Below are 16,613 nucleotides of genomic sequence, written 5' to 3' on the forward strand. Positions count from 1 at the left end.
AATTTTGGTTGAATCAAGTGGCATTTTTGGGACATGTCATTTCTGCTCAAGGCATTCAAGTGGATTCTCAGAAAGTGGCAGCTGTGGAGAATTGGGAGCAACCTCGAACCGTCACCGAGGTACGGAGTTTTCTTGGCCTAGCAAGCTACTATAGACGGTTCGTTAAGGATTTTTCAGTGATTGTTCTGACATTGACTAGGTTGACTCGAAAGGATGTTAAGTTTGAGTGGGATAATAAATGTGAGCAAAGTTTCCAACAACTGAAGTACTACCTTACTCATGCACCTGTTCTAGCACTTCCTGATGATATCGGTAATTATGAGGTTTATAGTGATGCTTCTTTGAATGGTTTGGGTTGCGTATTGATGCAACATGGTAGAGTAATTGCTTATGCTTCGAGGCAGTTGAAACCTCATGAAAAGAATTACCCTACACATGATTTGGAGTTAGCAGTTATCATCTTTGCTTTGAAGATTTGGAGACATTATCTTTATGGTGAGAAATGTAAGATCTTCACAGATCATAAGAGTCTCCAGTATTTGTTTACTCAGAGAGATCTTAATCTTCGTCAATGGAGATGGATTGAGTTACTTAGTGACTATGATTGCACGATCGAGTATCATCCTGGTCGTGCAAATGCAGTGGCGGATGCACTGAGTAGAAAGACTCCAGCCAGACTTAATGCCATTTATGATTGTCATGTTCTTCTCCTAGCAGATTTGAGGTCCACTGGAGTGGAGCTAGAAGTGGAAGATCGAGAAGAAGCCTTGCTTGCTAATTTTCAGGTTAGGCCAGTTTTAATTGATCGTGTACTTGAGACTCAGATGAATGATGAAGAGATCCAGGAAATAATTCAAGCAAGAAATCAAGGCAAAAAGAAAGATTTCGAGATTCGAGAAACTGATGGCATGCTTATGCAGGAAAACAGGATGTATGTACCGAATAATGCAGAGTTAAAGAAAGAAATTTTGGATGAAGCACATAATTTGGCATATGCAATGCATCCAAGAGGCACTACGATTTATCATACCATTAGACCATTTTATTATTGGCCGGGTATGAAAAGAGAAATTGTCGAATATGTGAGTAGGTGTGCCATTTGCCAATAGGTTAAAGCCGAAAGAAAGAAGCCATTTAGGTTGATGCAGCCAATTCCCGTTCCACAGTGGAAATGGGAAAATATTACTATGGATTTTGTGCACAAGCTCTCTCGTACACAGAATGGTTGTGACGGCATCTGGGTGGTGATTGATCAGCTTACGAAGTCAGCGCATTTTATTCCAGTGAGGGAGAAGTATTCGCTAAGCCGATTAGATAAGTTATTTATATCACAGATTGTGAAGTATCATGGTGTGCCAGTTAATATTATCTCGGATCGGGATCCTAGATTTACTTTCAAGTTCTGGATAGCATTCCAAGAAGTTCTTGGTACGAGATTACTTTATAGTACGACATATCATCCTCAGACAGATGGACAATCTGAGAAGATCATTCAGACATTAGAGGATATGTTGAGATCTTCAATGCTGCAGTTTGGAGATAGTTGGCATGATTGTTTGGATTTGATGGAGTTCGCCTACAACAACAGTTATCATTCGAGCATTAGTATGGCACCATTTGAGGCACTTTATGGGAAATCTTGTCGTACGCCTCTATATTGGTCAAAGGTTGGCGAAAGAGTTTTAATGGGCCCTGAGATTGTGGATGTGGCTACTCAAAATGTTCAGGTAATTAAGTCTAACCTGAAAGCGGCCCAAGATTGACAAAAGAGCTTAGCAGACAAGCATGCCACTGATCGGAAATATGATGTAGGCGATTGGGTATTTCTGAAGCTATCACCTTGGAAATGTGTAGTACGATTTGGAAAGAAAGGAAAGTTGAGTCCTAGGTTCATTGGACCATATATGATCATCGAGCGAGTCGGTGAGGTTGCTTACAAGCTTGAGTTGCCTCTAGAGTTATCCAAGGTGCACGAGGTATTTTGTTTATACCATATTTAGGGCCTCCGTATTTAGATCTCGTACAAATACTCAAGGGACTTAAATGTAATTATGTAATAAAGGAAGGGGCAAATATGTAATAAGTGAGGAGCCCTTATTCTATAAAAGGACCCCTCACCCTCACAATTAGGGGAGGCCAATTCCTAGGCCTGAGGTCTCTCATTTTCAAAGGAAGCCTCCTTACCCCCAGAGGCTTCACTCTCACCTCACAAACTTTCTCTCCCTCAGAAATACAATATCAGTGTGGACGTAGCCCAAACATTGGGGTAAACCACGATACATCTTGTGTTATTTACATTATTTGCAGATTCACGGTCGAATTTACGTTGTTCCAAGACCCCTCCGGTTTTGTGCATCAACATATTTCATGTTTCGATGCTTTGACATTATGTTTTAGATCTTTCACATGTGATTCCTCCTCAACCTTTGGAAATCAATTCGAACTTGCCTTATGATGAGGAGCCAGTGACTCTGTTGGGTTGGAAGGATAAGGAACTAAGGAACAAGACCGTGCATTTGGTGAAGGTATTATGGAGAAATCATTCAGTGGAAGAACCTACTTGGGAGATAGAAGATCGGATGAGAGAGATGTATCCACGTTTGTTTTATGATTATTAGTGGAGGTATTTGTTATGTATAATTTCGAGGATGAAATTTTATAAGGTGGGGAGATTGTCACAGCCCGTCCCGAATAACTAATTTTTCGTTGATGTGAAATGACAATTTCGCCCTTGGACGTTAAAGTGTGTGGTGTGTGATTTGCTTTGAAATGGGATTAATTAAGTTTCCCTAAGTTTTTGGAACCACTTAGGAACTAAGAAACCTTGGTTATGACTGAATGTTGACTAGTTGTGGACCACACACATCACCTATCCTTTCTCTCTCTTCTTCCCATGCTCTCTCTCATCTCTCGGACTATCTTTCTCCTTTTTCTTGTACGGACAAACACCAAAGATCTCTCAAACCTCACTGATCGAGGAAGAAAATGGTACCATTGTGTTCGTGAAGCCCAGACGAGTCGATTGGTACCTATTTCAGGTAAGGATACCTTCGAAAACCCTAGTTTTTCATAACCCCCGATTTGTGCACTTTTCATGCACACGTAATTATGGATGTTTTTGGGAATTTGAAGCTTGTAGGAAGCTTAGTGAGGTCCTAAGAAAGCTCGGAGTGCTTCGTTTAAAGGTTTTGGAAGTCGGGATCGTGTGGACGAAGTTTAGTCGGTTTTCTTGGAATTCTCCGGTGAGATTCTGTGACTTTTAGAACTTTAAATTAGTATGATTGTGTTCTACAAGTTAAGAGCTTCATTTCGGTATAAAATACATGAAAAATGGTGCAAAAACGAGTGAGAAATAGGCAGTTGCAGGTCTACCCAGAATCCGACGCCGGTGACACAATTCAGGCTTCTGAAGGCTGAAGGTAATGCGCGTGAGGGCGCATGAGGCTGTGCCCTCCCCGGCGCGTGAGGGCGCGTGAGCCATAGGAAAAAATTTTCTAAAAAATATCACGATGTTCGTGAGGTTATGTAGATCACTGTGGTATATTGATATACCCAATTTGAGCAATGTATGAAAAGTTATTAGCTAGTTTTGTATATGAGCTTTAAAATAACGTTTTTATAGTTAATTCACATATAGGTGAGACCTATCCCAAGGACGAGTGTATCCACAGGCGACTCGGGGGCTACGACTCTTCGACATACCAATGAGTGGGCTTTTGTTTTCAGTATATATTTATATACTTGATATATTTCCCAGAAATGCATTTTAAGGAAAGTATGCTTTGAAATAATATGTCAAATGCATTTATATTCTGAATATGCATTTCATGGTTGCATATATATATGTGTGTGTGTGTGTGTGTGTGTGTGGTGCTGTGGAGGCACAGGTAAGTTCAGGTAAGTTATGTTTGGCTATGTGAATCATCGATGATGTGATATGTGAAATGATGTTAGGCTCATAAAACTGCACCTAGGGTGATTGAAATTTAGCCAGAGATATAAAGTACAGGCCTGTTTATGTACGTCACCTGCCGCACTATATGCTCATATTGGATCCAACCTAAGTGCACAGTTTTGTCGTACATACCTTATTCATGGTTCCGACTCGTAGGTGACTAGCGATTTATCGCCCAGCTATTATGAGAGAATAGAGTTGAGCATAATTATATTTCACCCAATCTTGTCGTACAGACCCTTCTTGGTGGTTCCGACTTATGTGCAGTATATTGCCGTATAGGTCATTGTAGTGACTCTGGCTAGATTAACTTTGAGCTATAAATTCGGCCGTACATACCACCTTAGGAGTTTCGGCTAACATATCATATTTCTATGAAATCATTCTTACCTGGATTGTTTACTTTGTTACATTTTGGCATAACATACATTTGAATATGATTATGTGAAGCATGAATTGAATTGATATGATTTCATATATATATATATATATATATATATATATATATATATATATATATATATATATATATAAATTATGTATATGCTTATATCTTGATTCTGGAAAAAATATACATATTTTACAGCAAGGGGGTTAGTATGTTGATAAATGAAATGATTTTGTAAAACATTTGTTTTTGCCCACTCACATTTTCGGTTTTGCGCCCCTCCAGGTTTTAAGTAAGCTTGCTGTCAGTGGCTTGAGGACATCGACAGTTCTGACTTATCCAAATAATAGTAGGACATTCTTGGTATTATATAATTAGTACTTGTCCTACTGGATTGCACCTAGACTTTTATGCTCTGATTAAGAGTGTTTACTGTTGTAACTAACTCCTATCACTTTCTATTTAGTAGTGCACTCTAGTAATTTGGTTTTTAATTATTCGTATATTTCTTATCTTTATTACTTCCGCACTATGCACATGGCTACGTCACTCTCACGTGACAGCCAGCATGATTTGATCTCGGTCGGGGTGTGTCAGTTGAGGTAATTTTGTGTAATTTACCCTATTATTTTATTGTTATGAATTACGAAATTTCCGTAGTATGATCATATTTATATTACAGCTCATCATACATGCTACACTAGTGTTAGTACTCATTTGGGGCTAGAGCCAGTCGTCAGTCATGTCCTAGATTTCTATGGGCAATTAGGACTTATATGTGACGTGCATAGCACCAGTCTTCACGTTATTGTAGTACTAGAGCGTAATTTATTATTACACCCAGTCTTGTTCATATCAGAATACATTTGTATGAACTCGTGTGTCAACATATGTCGATGAGCACTCGATATGATATGTTCATTTATGCGAGATTATGTGATTACAGGACGTTAGGTGTTTAATTACGAAATATGGTGACGTATTGAATTCTTGAGATATTGCAGGCTAAAGTAGGTATTTTCTTACTATACGTAGTATGTTACATGTGGAAACTACACTTGTTTTACAGCGAGGGGTTATTATGTTTTCGAAAAGATTTTTACAAAGCTTTATTTTTAGGCCCACTCACCCTTGTTTTTCGCCCCTCCAGGTTTTTTTAGTAGCAGAGCTTTCGTAAATTTACTCACATTTTTCACATTACTATACTTTATGGCTTCGTCACTCTCCTGGTGACAGCCAACATAACTCGATTCAGACTCTAGGTGAACATTCCGAGTCGGGGTGTATCATTTAACCTAGAATTATTTAGATTCCGATAAATAATGAAAAATCATTAAATATGCTTTAATTTTACAACAACTGCTAATACTAATAAAAACACTTAATAAAAATTAATAAATGATAATTATAATACTACATAAATATTACAACAATTACTAATCGTAATAATATTCATCATCATTTGTTTGACTTGCAATTTGACTTGGTAGTAGATTTTGTGGTGGACTTAGGATCATCATCCTTAAAGATATTCCTTGTAGCATTCCTTTGCATAATTTCTTTTTGCTTATCACTGAAGAACTTCCTACTATTTTGGAGTGTAATTGTTGAGGTCCTCCTTCATTACATCAAAATGAACCTTTCTTGCTCTAAACGGTCTCTTACATCTTCCTTTTCTCAAAGAGCAAGCGCATTCGGACAATTTCTTCCTTGGTCTCCCGTCGGCATTCAACCAACTTTTCAACTCCGGAACAAAGCATTGCACCAATCGGATCTTGCATCTTTCCTTTTCTCTTTGCTTCCTTTTACTTATCTTTCTACTCAGAGGCCTTGAAATAGAAGAAGATGGGGTCTCCGAATCCTTGCCTTGATTGCCAACATTAATCCTTGAGGCTTCATTACCAAATAATTTTTATTTCCATTTTTGGTCCACATCGATTCCCCACCTCGGACAATCCTTGAAGACATCCCAAAAATGATGCAAATTAAAAGTTTGGTTTTTAGGCATAGTTCTTGTCTTGTAAATTGCCATTGCTTTGTCACCCTATGCAAGGAATACATAAAGACCAATTAGTTGCAAAATAAGTTTGTGTACATCAAAAATAAACTATGAAGGGAGACACTCATGACTTCTTGGGCGCTCTTTCCATTAGCCATATCATTGTCAACCACGACTCTCTCCAAGCTTCCCTTCCATAAAGTAACGCGTTGTTGATAATCTCCCACTTATTGTAAACACTACCAACTTCCATTCGGTTAGTGTTGAAGTCGGAATTGAACTTCTCAACAATTTTAACCAACAAAACCTTTTTATTTTGATTCGTGCCAACGGCACCATCTTCGCTATTACAAACTCATGCCAAGCACAAAGCAACATCTTCATCATTGGACCAAATACATCCTCTAATATGATCTCTAGCTATCTTGAAAATTTTGGAAATGGGAAGAAATAGTTTTGGAAGTGTGTAGAAAGAAAAAATGGAAGAATTAAATAAGAAAAGTGAATTTGTGTGGTTTTTAAATAAATAAATAGGTATAGGTTTTGAGTGAATTTTGATTGAAATAATTTTTTTAATTGTTTTAGCTTTGGATCTTTTTTTTATCGTTAGATTTGATCATATTCGATCTTAGCCGTGGATTTGATGAATTTAAAAAATATGTTTAAAAAAATTGAATCTAGAACTGTGACAGCCCGTCCCGAGATATATTTCTTGATGGCGTGAAATGTCGATTCTACCCTTTTTATTCTTGAGTTGTGTGTGTGCATAAACTAAGGTTTTGGACCAATAAGCTCTATCCCTTATTATTTGGACCCAATTAAAACTAAGGTTCAAATTGTTTTAGTTTTGGTTGTTCTTAGTGACCTAAAATTGGACCACACACACCCACACATACTCTCTCTCTCTCCAGTTAACCCTCTCTCTCTTTTCCCTCTTGGTTTTTCTCCATTTTCGTACAATACGTACAGACAAACCTCAAACCTGATCATTTCGTTGCAGATCGAAGTTTTTGAAGTCACCTTTGTGTTCCTGGTGAGCTCAGGAACACATCTATACCATTTTTAGAACGTGAGAGCTTGTAAAACCCGAGAAACCATAATCTCTTATTTGAGCACTGTTCATGCAATCGTGAATGTGAGGTTTTTAGAAGATTTTAAGCTACTAGTGGGCTTTAGGACATCTTCACGAAGCTCGGAGAAGAAAAACGAAGTGAATTAGACGTCGAGAAGTCGAGGTTGGCGAGTTTCAAGTTTGTCCCGATTATCGGGGTTCCTTCGACGAAATCCCGTGGATTTCAAGGCTTGAAAGTGGTAAGGCTTTGTTCCTTTCATCCTAAGCTTCATTTTGGTACAAATTTCATGAAATTTGGTTGAGAAATGAATGGGAACTGATGATTTTAAGTTTTTCAGTTTTCCGGCGACTGTGTCGGTCACTAGAGTTCAAAGGTTGAAAACAATAAAGATTCTGTTAGGCGTGCCAGGCACGTGGCCGCGCTTGGGGGCACGTCTGGCCGTGCCTTGGCTGGCGCGTGGGTGGTCGGAAAATTTTTCTAAAAATATGGCGGTGTTCCTGAGGTTGAGTAAATCATGGTGGTATATTCAAATACCCCATTTGAGCAATGTATGAGAAGTTATTTCCTAGTTTTGTGTATATGCTTTAAATAACGTTTATTCAGTTATTTTGCATATAAGTGAGACCTATCCTGAAGACGAGGGCCATCAATCGAGGTTCGAGGGCTACGACCCTTCGACATACCAGTGAGTGGGCTTTTGGTTTTCCGTATATACCTATATACTTGAGATTTTTCCCAGAAAATGAATTTAAATGATTATACGTTTTGAAATGCCATGCAAAGTATCTGCCTATTTTATTTATGCATTAGTAGTTGCATATAATTATGATTGGTGTTGCGGACGCACAGGTAAGTGCCAGGTAAGTTTATAAATTAAAGATGTGAGATTAATTCAGTTATGCGAGTTATGATGTGATGTGATAAGAGATCATAAACTTGCACCCAGTGTTAGTGCTCCCGCCCAGAGTTAGGGCACAGTCCTTCACGTGATGTTCACCTCTCGCACCGTATGCTCACCTTGGATCCAAGTTAGGTGCATAGGCTTGTCGTACATACCACTTTAGGTGGTTTCGACTCGTAAGTGATCCACGATCATTCGCACAGCCTTCACGTGATCGTAGCACTAGAGCATATTTACTTTACACCTAGTCTTGTCATACAGACCACTGTAGGTGGTTCCGATTCGTGTGCAGAATTTGATTTGATATGATTGAGGTTGGTTATGAGCTATATACTCAGTAGTGTAGTTTGAGTTAAAGAGATTTGGTTGATGCAATATTTGACATTTATATACTTTGCCTGGTTTACCTATGAAATACTTTGGCATGGTATACTTCTATGGATTTTCATCTTGAGTATGATTTCGGATACAACTTATTATTATTATTATTTTCTGGGAAATTATACAGGTTTTACGACGAGGGGTTAGAACTTTTGAGAAATGAAATGATTTTGAAAAGCTTTGTTTTTGCCCACTCACACTTTCTGTTTTACGCCCCTCCAGGTTTTAAGTAGAAGTGCTTTGGTGGATAACGAGGATTCTGACGGGGGTTCTGACAGAACATCACCATGTAGGATCACCCTCGAGTATTGTATTATTAGTACTTGTCTTGCTTGACTGCACTTAGACTATTTATGCTCTGGTAGTGTATTTCACACTTAATCTCTCACTAGCACTCTATCTTAACTAGTTCTGCTAGTAGTTTGGTTTTTATTCCTTCGCAATTCCCTTATATCTCTATTGCTTCCGCACTGTGCACATGGTTACGTCACTCCCACATGACGGCCAACATGCCCTAATTTAGGTCGGGTGTGTCAAGAACCTTGGATCAACTAACGGTCCATTAATTTCAACCTTTAGATCACAAAAAGGTTGGGCTTATGCAAGTGGCCGACATTTGCCCTCATAGTGGGTTTTAACCTAACCATTGGAGTTGATCTTATATAATTATGCATAAATACTTTTTTGCTATTTTTTCTCTTTTTTCATCACCCACAAATCATCAAGGGAAATACCTATAAATAAGACATTTTCTTAATCTTGGAACATAAATAGAATTTTTTTGAATATGCATAGGCATGCATACACCATGCACAACAATAGAACAGAAATAGGATTCTTCTTACACCTTGAAATGACTTAATTGCTCTCGTATATAAATGGGTCATTTCCTCTTATTTTTTGATTTCTCTCTCTATATACTCTCTCATTTCCCTCTCTTCTCTCACTTTCTCCCTCACGCACTCTTTCTCCCGCTCTCACTGTGCACACATGGTGCATAGTCACCCGACCAACACCGTCCAAAACAAAGCCACCACCAATTTCATCTTGTCCTCACGAGTCCAAAACATCTAGCCATGTCACGAATCTCATCCCTAATCGTTGGGATCGAAACTCAAGCAAGTCGAGAGTTTTCTAGCCATTTTCTGGCAACACGACAAACAATTGAGACTTGAGATCACCACCATTGGACTCGTATCAACGGTGGGAACAAAGCCTAGTCATTAACTGTTGGTGTACACACAGTGTCTGCTGGGAAAAACAAGCTCACTCTCTCTTTCTCTCTCCACGAACATCATGGGCAGGAGGGATCAACACCACCAAAACAAGAAAACTCATTTGTTGTTGACCAAAAATAAGAAAACCCATTTGTTGTTTGCTCTCTTCCTTCCAATATTTGCAGATTGGTGAGATTGAAGAAGTGAGCTTTTTCATATTTGGGGAATAAGATAATAAACCCAGAAGCTGTATGAAGTAATAGTGAAACAAAATTTAATCAATTTCTCCCTCTTCTATATCATGGGATTCCCTACCTTGTTTGAATGTTATGATGGTGTTTACTAAAACTTGGCAAAAATTGGTGTTTTGTTGGATGAATTTTTCAGGATATGATCACTGTATGTACACGACATGCACATGATATGCTCACAGATCTGAACCAACCCAAAAACCCAAAGCTCATAGCTCTCTCTTTGAAATTAGAAAAAATGACGTAATCACATGTGACTCACCACCATATACACTATATGCACACCATGCACATCATATGTACAGTACATGCACATGATATGCACAGAGCTGGAGATTGAGTAACGAGCTGCTTTTCACATTAATAAGAAACTATAACAGCAACCTATTGGTATAGTGGAAACAATTAAAACATAATTGTTACGTGTATAAGGTTACAGTGGCAGTTAGAAAAGTCTCATTACGTATATCAACCATTGTTTAATCGTGCACGTGGAAAACATAATACTTGTTGTCATTATTTTATGGACACGCATGACCCTTAACGTCCTCTAAGATTTTTTTTTTTAATTTTTTTTTTCGGCTCGACCAATTAGGTTGTGGTCGTACTCACTAAATTCTAGGGCTCAACATACGTGCATCATAACTAGTAGACAATCCTGCTTCTCATATTAAGTTGTAGCCATGCACACCATGCACATTACGAAAAAAATTTGACAAATTTCTACAATTGAACACTTGAACCAGAAATTGTTCCTTCCTAGTTTTGTAGCATGTCAAAAAGTAAAGTTTATTCCACAACCCATAGACCCCAACATGAAACACAAATCCTAAATTAACTTCAAAGTATTAATTCATCTTACAAACAACCCATTTATTTCATAAATCAATGATGAAGGAACTTGGAACTAAACACCCTACCTTTATACTTGCCGAAGCTTAAGTCACCGTAAAAAATGGAACTTTCTGGCAAAAACAAAAAATATGGTACAAAACTCAGCTCACTCTTCTCACCTCTCTCTTGCATCCTTTTGTTTGAAATCAGAGGTATGAGGTCAACCCAAAACCCAAAACCCAACTCACTATTCTCTGTGGTGATAAGTTATTCGGAAGATAGCTCATGTGATAAAAAAAAATAGAATTTAAACCTCATGGTGAAGACAGTTAACAAATTTAATCTAAAAGTGAGATTTTCATCTAATGCCCGTTAATTGCAGGGATAAATATGTAAATATGTATTTTTGCAAAATTCAATTCAAATTTCTCAAAAAAATCTAAACAATTCAATTCAAATTTCTAAAACATTTTTGCATCACGTTCAACTTCTCAAAATTCAAATTGCAATTACGCACCTTGGAGGCAATTCAAAGTGCATTTCTATACTTGATGCTGCATCCATTTTTCATTGCCTCCAAGATACTCAACGCACTTTGAATTGTTTGGAAATTGAATCCTGCTACAAAAAAATTTTAGAAATTTCAATTGAATTGTTTAGAAATTGTTTGAAAATTTCAATTGAATTTTACAAAAATACATATTTACATATTTATTCCTACATTTAATGGAAATTGAATAAAAAATTTATTTTTAGGTTAAATTTGTTAACAGCCTTCACCATAAAAATTTAAACCCTAATTCTTTTACCATAAATACTATCTTTCGAATACACTATTATAACGGCGACTATTAACCCAATTTGGCCAAAGTAAGACCATCTCCAACCGAAGGTCCAGAGGGTTAGATGATTGAAAATAGCCCGAAAATTGTCTCTAACTGAGGGCGAGGCCAGAGGGCTCGTGGACCCCACGGAATCTGAAAGGACCAAAGGGCCAACCAACTGGCCTAATCTAGCCAGCCAGCCCTGGGCTAGGCTGGATTTTTTTATTATTAATACATTTTCTATCAGATATATCCGACAGTATTGTAGTTATTCCTGTTGGTTATAACCGATAAGAATGGTAGGCCTTTTTTTTTTTACAAAACTTTTAATTTTTTAAATTCTATTTTTTTTTTCCTATGACTTCCTAAGCCATTATACAACATTAAATTAAATTAAGTAACATGAAACAACATTAAACAACATGAAACAACATTAAATAACATTAAATTTAAATAATAAATTATGTTTGACCTTATGACCCTCGATTAGAAACGATTTTTTATGACAGGGCTAAAATGAGTCATATGGTCATTTGACCCTCGGTTAGAGATATAGGCAAATATGGCCATGTATTGTTCATTAAAATATTAATATCTTGGAGGACTAGAGAATTAAAACGAGTCATCTGACCCTCGTTTGGTTAGAGATGGCCTAAGTAAATGAGCTGAGCTCATAAGTTTAACAAGTGTGAGACATAAGGTAGTTTGCTTGTTTGCTGACACCCACGAAATTAAAAAACAACCACAGAAATAGAAAAATATTCACATCATAATTTCAATTATCCTTTATATCTTGTCGGCTAACAAGAGATTTTTCAGTGTGACGGGCACACAAGGTGGTACACCACGTATCATTATACAAATGATGAAATATGTGTGTTGAAAAATTAATAACTTAAAAAATAAAATTTTTCACCACTTACATAAAAATACGTAGTATACCATTCGTATTCTCATCACAATTAAAAATTTCTTTCGGCCAACGCCACCCTCCTAAATGCTCCTGATTCCCTCAAATCGCACCACGTGTCCCCACTCACGTTTTTCAAACTCCCTCCTTAATCACCCCCGTGACTCTATCCCTTCCCTCCATCTCCTTCATTCTACGCTCTTCTTAATAATTCTGTCTCTCTCTGTCGTTGGTCCGCTTTCAGAGTTTGTTGAGCAAAAGGTGGAGTAGAACCTCAGCCTATCCTCTCCTTCAAACAATTTCTTATTTTTAGGGTTAGGGTTTCCCCCAGATCTCACCAATTCCCATTTGATCCCCCCAAATTTCATCGATCCTTGATCGCATCCCTCATCGTATTCATCGTCTCTCCCTTTCTCTCCGATCGTCCCCCTTTTCGTAAATTATGGTCGCAAGCTTTTCCATGGTTTGCAGTTTCTCCGTTATCAAATCGAATTCGCTCCCGATCCTTTGTTCCTCTCACTGTTCCAGAAATTATAGGTTTTCTCGTATGATCCTGTGATTTTTTTGGTACATAAAAGAAAATTTTAGGGTTTTAATGGCGCTTTTTGTGTAAATGGTTGTTTGTATGTAAATACTTGGGGAAAATTTAGGGTTCTCTGTTGAATTTGTGTGTAATTGTGATTGATTGTGTCGGGTTTGAATCTGAGGCTATGTATATTGAGGAACTGAAGGGAGGAGAAGTTGCAAGTGGGGAAAAAGGGAATTTGTCCCTTGGAAATAGAGATTTTGATAGCAGGAGCATCACACGGTCCGATGCGAAGCGGGTTTTGATCGGTGCAGGAGCTCGTGCGCTGTTTTACCCGACTCTGCTTTACAATGTCATTAGGAATAAGCTTCAGGCTGAGTTTCGGTGGTGGGATAAGGTTGATGAGGTACAAATTCATTTTATTGTTCTATTTTTGTATTTATGTATTTGTCATGTGTATAGATTGGTTTCACTTGCCATATAGTATATACGTTTAGGTGTTGGGTTTGATTTAGATTCCGAGTTCGATTCGATAGCTCTTACGAGTACTTTATGTCTGTGAACTTATCTCTTATTAATGTAATTCATGAATGGGGTTTATGTGATTCTTTGTGTGCGGTGATGTTAGCTTGGAATTCTTTTCTTCGCTGATAGTTTATGTAATAATGTAGACCCAGTAAATTATCTTCAAACAAAAAATTTTGCTTATGTAAACATGTGGCTTTTTCTTCTGCGAGTGTTTATATGATCTATTGTTGATTTTTTTTTTTTTCGTCCGTCTGAATGCTAATAATTTTATTTCCAGTTTGTATTGTTAGGTGCAGTTCCATTCCCTACTGACGTACCTCGCTTAAAGGATGTCGGAGTTGGTGGAGTCATAACACTTAATGAGCCATACGAGACTTTGGTTCCAACATCTCTTTATCATGTTAGTGGTTTTTCTTGTGGTCATGTTACACCCCAGAATCATTCTTGAGATTTGTATTGTGAGAGTTCACTTGCTTTTGGAGATTAGTTGATGCATTTTTCTCTCAGATGAAATGGTGTTGCTGTTTGTGAGGATATCTTTTGTTTTTTGTATGACATATTTAATACCTGACAGGTTAACTGGTGTTTTCTGTAATATTGTTATGTATTAATATATGAATTATGTGGATTAAAATTGACTTGGTTCATGTCTGTACTGGACCAAAACTTGGGGATTTGTTTTATGTTTTTCTTATACTTTATGTTTGCGGTCTACCCTATTTCCCAGTAGTTTATGTTACCATATTTTTATGTGTTTCTACTAAATTTGTGGCAGTCTCATGGCATTAACCATCTGGTGATTCCTACAAGAGACTACTGCTTTGCACCATCACTTGATGATGCATGTCGTGCTGTAGACTTCATTCATGGTAAGCATTCTTGGAACCTGATTTGATCATCTTGGAAGGCCTTTGATATTGCATGACTTAGCTCAAACAAGGCATGTTTTTAAGGCCTTTGATATTGCATGACTTAGCTCAAACAAGGCATGTATCCATGCCATATTCTGTTCTTGGCTAGATACGGTTGACATGTTAGGAAACTTTTAAAGCTGAATACAATCATCCAGCATAAGTCTAATATGCAAGGGCCCGGGGCGATTGTGAGGCTGTCCTATATTTTTTCAGTGTAAATAAGTTATGATGTATGGTGGTGGTTGTCGAATATTATAGACCATCTAACCTGCCTCGTGTTTTATCAGTCAGAATTTTAGAAACTTAAAAGAGATGATTTTCATTGACTCTTTTTCATTTGGTCATTTTTAAGCTGCTTAGTGGTGTTTGTTGTTGAAATTTACTCTTTAAGGGTAAATATAAAAAAATCATTTGATTTATTTCATCTGTACTTGTTTAATTTTCATTAAGGACTAGGAGGTTTAGTGTCAAGTCATTATATATATATATATATATCCTGGGATCGATCTTGTCATTTTCGTGTAAATGGTTGATTGTAGTCTAGGATAAGATTTTGTTTTTTCTCCTAAGAAGACTTATCTGATATATTTCTTTGTCATTTTGGTTTTTGTCATGAAGAAAATGCATTAAGTGGACAGACAACATATGTTCACTGTAAAGCTGGACGGGGGCGTAGTACGACCATTGTTATCTGTTACCTGGTTAGTACTAGGCTCTGAAATTACCAATAACTCCGAGGATTGCCAGCTTTACTGATCTTTTTTTAATTTTTAATTTTTTTTTAATTATATATATTTTTATATAGGTCCATCACAAGCAGATGACACCTGAATCTGCTTATGAATATCTAAAGTCAATTCGGCCGAGGGTGCTTTTAGCCTCTGCTCAGTGGCAGGTAACTTGTACAACTTATCTGTGATTTGCACTCGCATTGGTGGCTAATATGTCTCACTGCTGTTTCATGCCTTTTCCTTCTGTTGGTCCTCCTGGTGTAGTGAGAAACATTGTATTTACATTTTTGTTGTTAAATCAATATCAGTGTGCGAACAATTTGCTTATAATACTAGATTTACACCTGATCTGTGGCATGATCTAATTCTAGCCTTGAATTTGACTTTTCCTGATGTCCTATTTGATGGTTCCTTTTTTCAGGCTGTCCAGGACTACTACTATTTAATGGTGAAGAAAGCTTTTGTTTACAGTCACATGCCAGATCTGATGATGACACCGCTTCAGTCTGCTTCCTCACACAATCTAGTTGCATTTGATGAAGGCTCTGTGGTAGTGGTAACAGAATCAGATCTTGAAGGATATGATGCGAGTTTCCAGTCTGGCACCGTGGGAAGTGAGATTTGGGCGGACTTAAGTGTGGTTTATCGGGTGCGAGTAGCCGGTCAGGCAGCTCTTGCAAGAATCTCATGTATGTGGCTCCGCTTCGGTGCCCACCAGAAGATGTCAGGAGAGAATTCGGGCAGGAGGGCTGATCGTCTGAGCGGCATTAGTGTGGATATACAAGTCTACTGAGGCGAAGCCTTAGAAAATGCATACAAGTTGTTTGCTAAGCGTTCTTTTTCTTTATACTTTCTCGTACAGAAAGGGGGAATAATGTTACATGAGGCCGCTCTAAACTGCGTTTTCGCCCCCTTATATAAAATTGAGTCGCTACTTGTACCTTGAATCGAAATGAAAGAAAGTAGTGCATTTTGGTTCAATTATATAGTACAACAACAACAAAGCCTTTTCCCATTAAATGGGGTTGGCTATATGAATCCTAAAATGCTATTATGCTTGGTTATGTGTCATATCTTCTGTTCGATCTAAGTACTTCAAATTTTTTCTTAGAGTCTTTTCCAAAGTCTTCCTAGGTCTGTCTTTATGCTTTCAGTCCTAAACCTCTGTCATGTAAGGTTCA

General features: G+C 37.6%; 1 protein-coding gene across 1 annotated transcript; it reads left to right on the forward strand.

Annotated features, from left to right (window-relative positions):
* The first annotated feature begins 12,901 nt into the window (after window positions 1–12,901).
* LOC103417376 (phosphatidylglycerophosphate phosphatase PTPMT1-like) lies at window positions 12,902–16,503 on the forward strand. Its single transcript, XM_008355569.4, has 6 exons — window positions 12,902–13,665; window positions 14,065–14,187; window positions 14,563–14,656; window positions 15,320–15,402; window positions 15,507–15,596; window positions 15,854–16,503. Exons 1-6 carry the CDS (start codon window positions 13,444–13,446, stop codon window positions 16,223–16,225), a joined length of 984 nt encoding a protein of 327 aa, XP_008353791.3. The 5' UTR covers window positions 12,902–13,443; the 3' UTR covers window positions 16,226–16,503.
* Window positions 16,504–16,613: the final 110 nt, after the last annotated feature.

This window comes from Malus domestica, chromosome 06 (assembly GCF_042453785.1).
Source record: "Malus domestica chromosome 06, GDT2T_hap1".
NCBI lineage: Eukaryota > Viridiplantae > Streptophyta > Magnoliopsida > Rosales > Rosaceae > Malus > Malus domestica.

Bases quoted from the DNA above. Each gene is read 5' to 3' on its own strand.
- LOC103417376 (XM_008355569.4), top strand. From the start codon at position 13,444: ATGTATATTGAGGAACTGAAGGGAGGAGAAGTTGCAAGTGGGGAAAAA. The intron at 15,403-15,506 runs GTTAGTACTAGG...ATTTTTATATAG, and splicing joins CCATTGTTATCTGTTACCTG to GTCCATCACAAGCAGATGAC. The intron at 15,597-15,853 runs GTAACTTGTACA...TCCTTTTTTCAG, and splicing joins TAGCCTCTGCTCAGTGGCAG to GCTGTCCAGGACTACTACTA.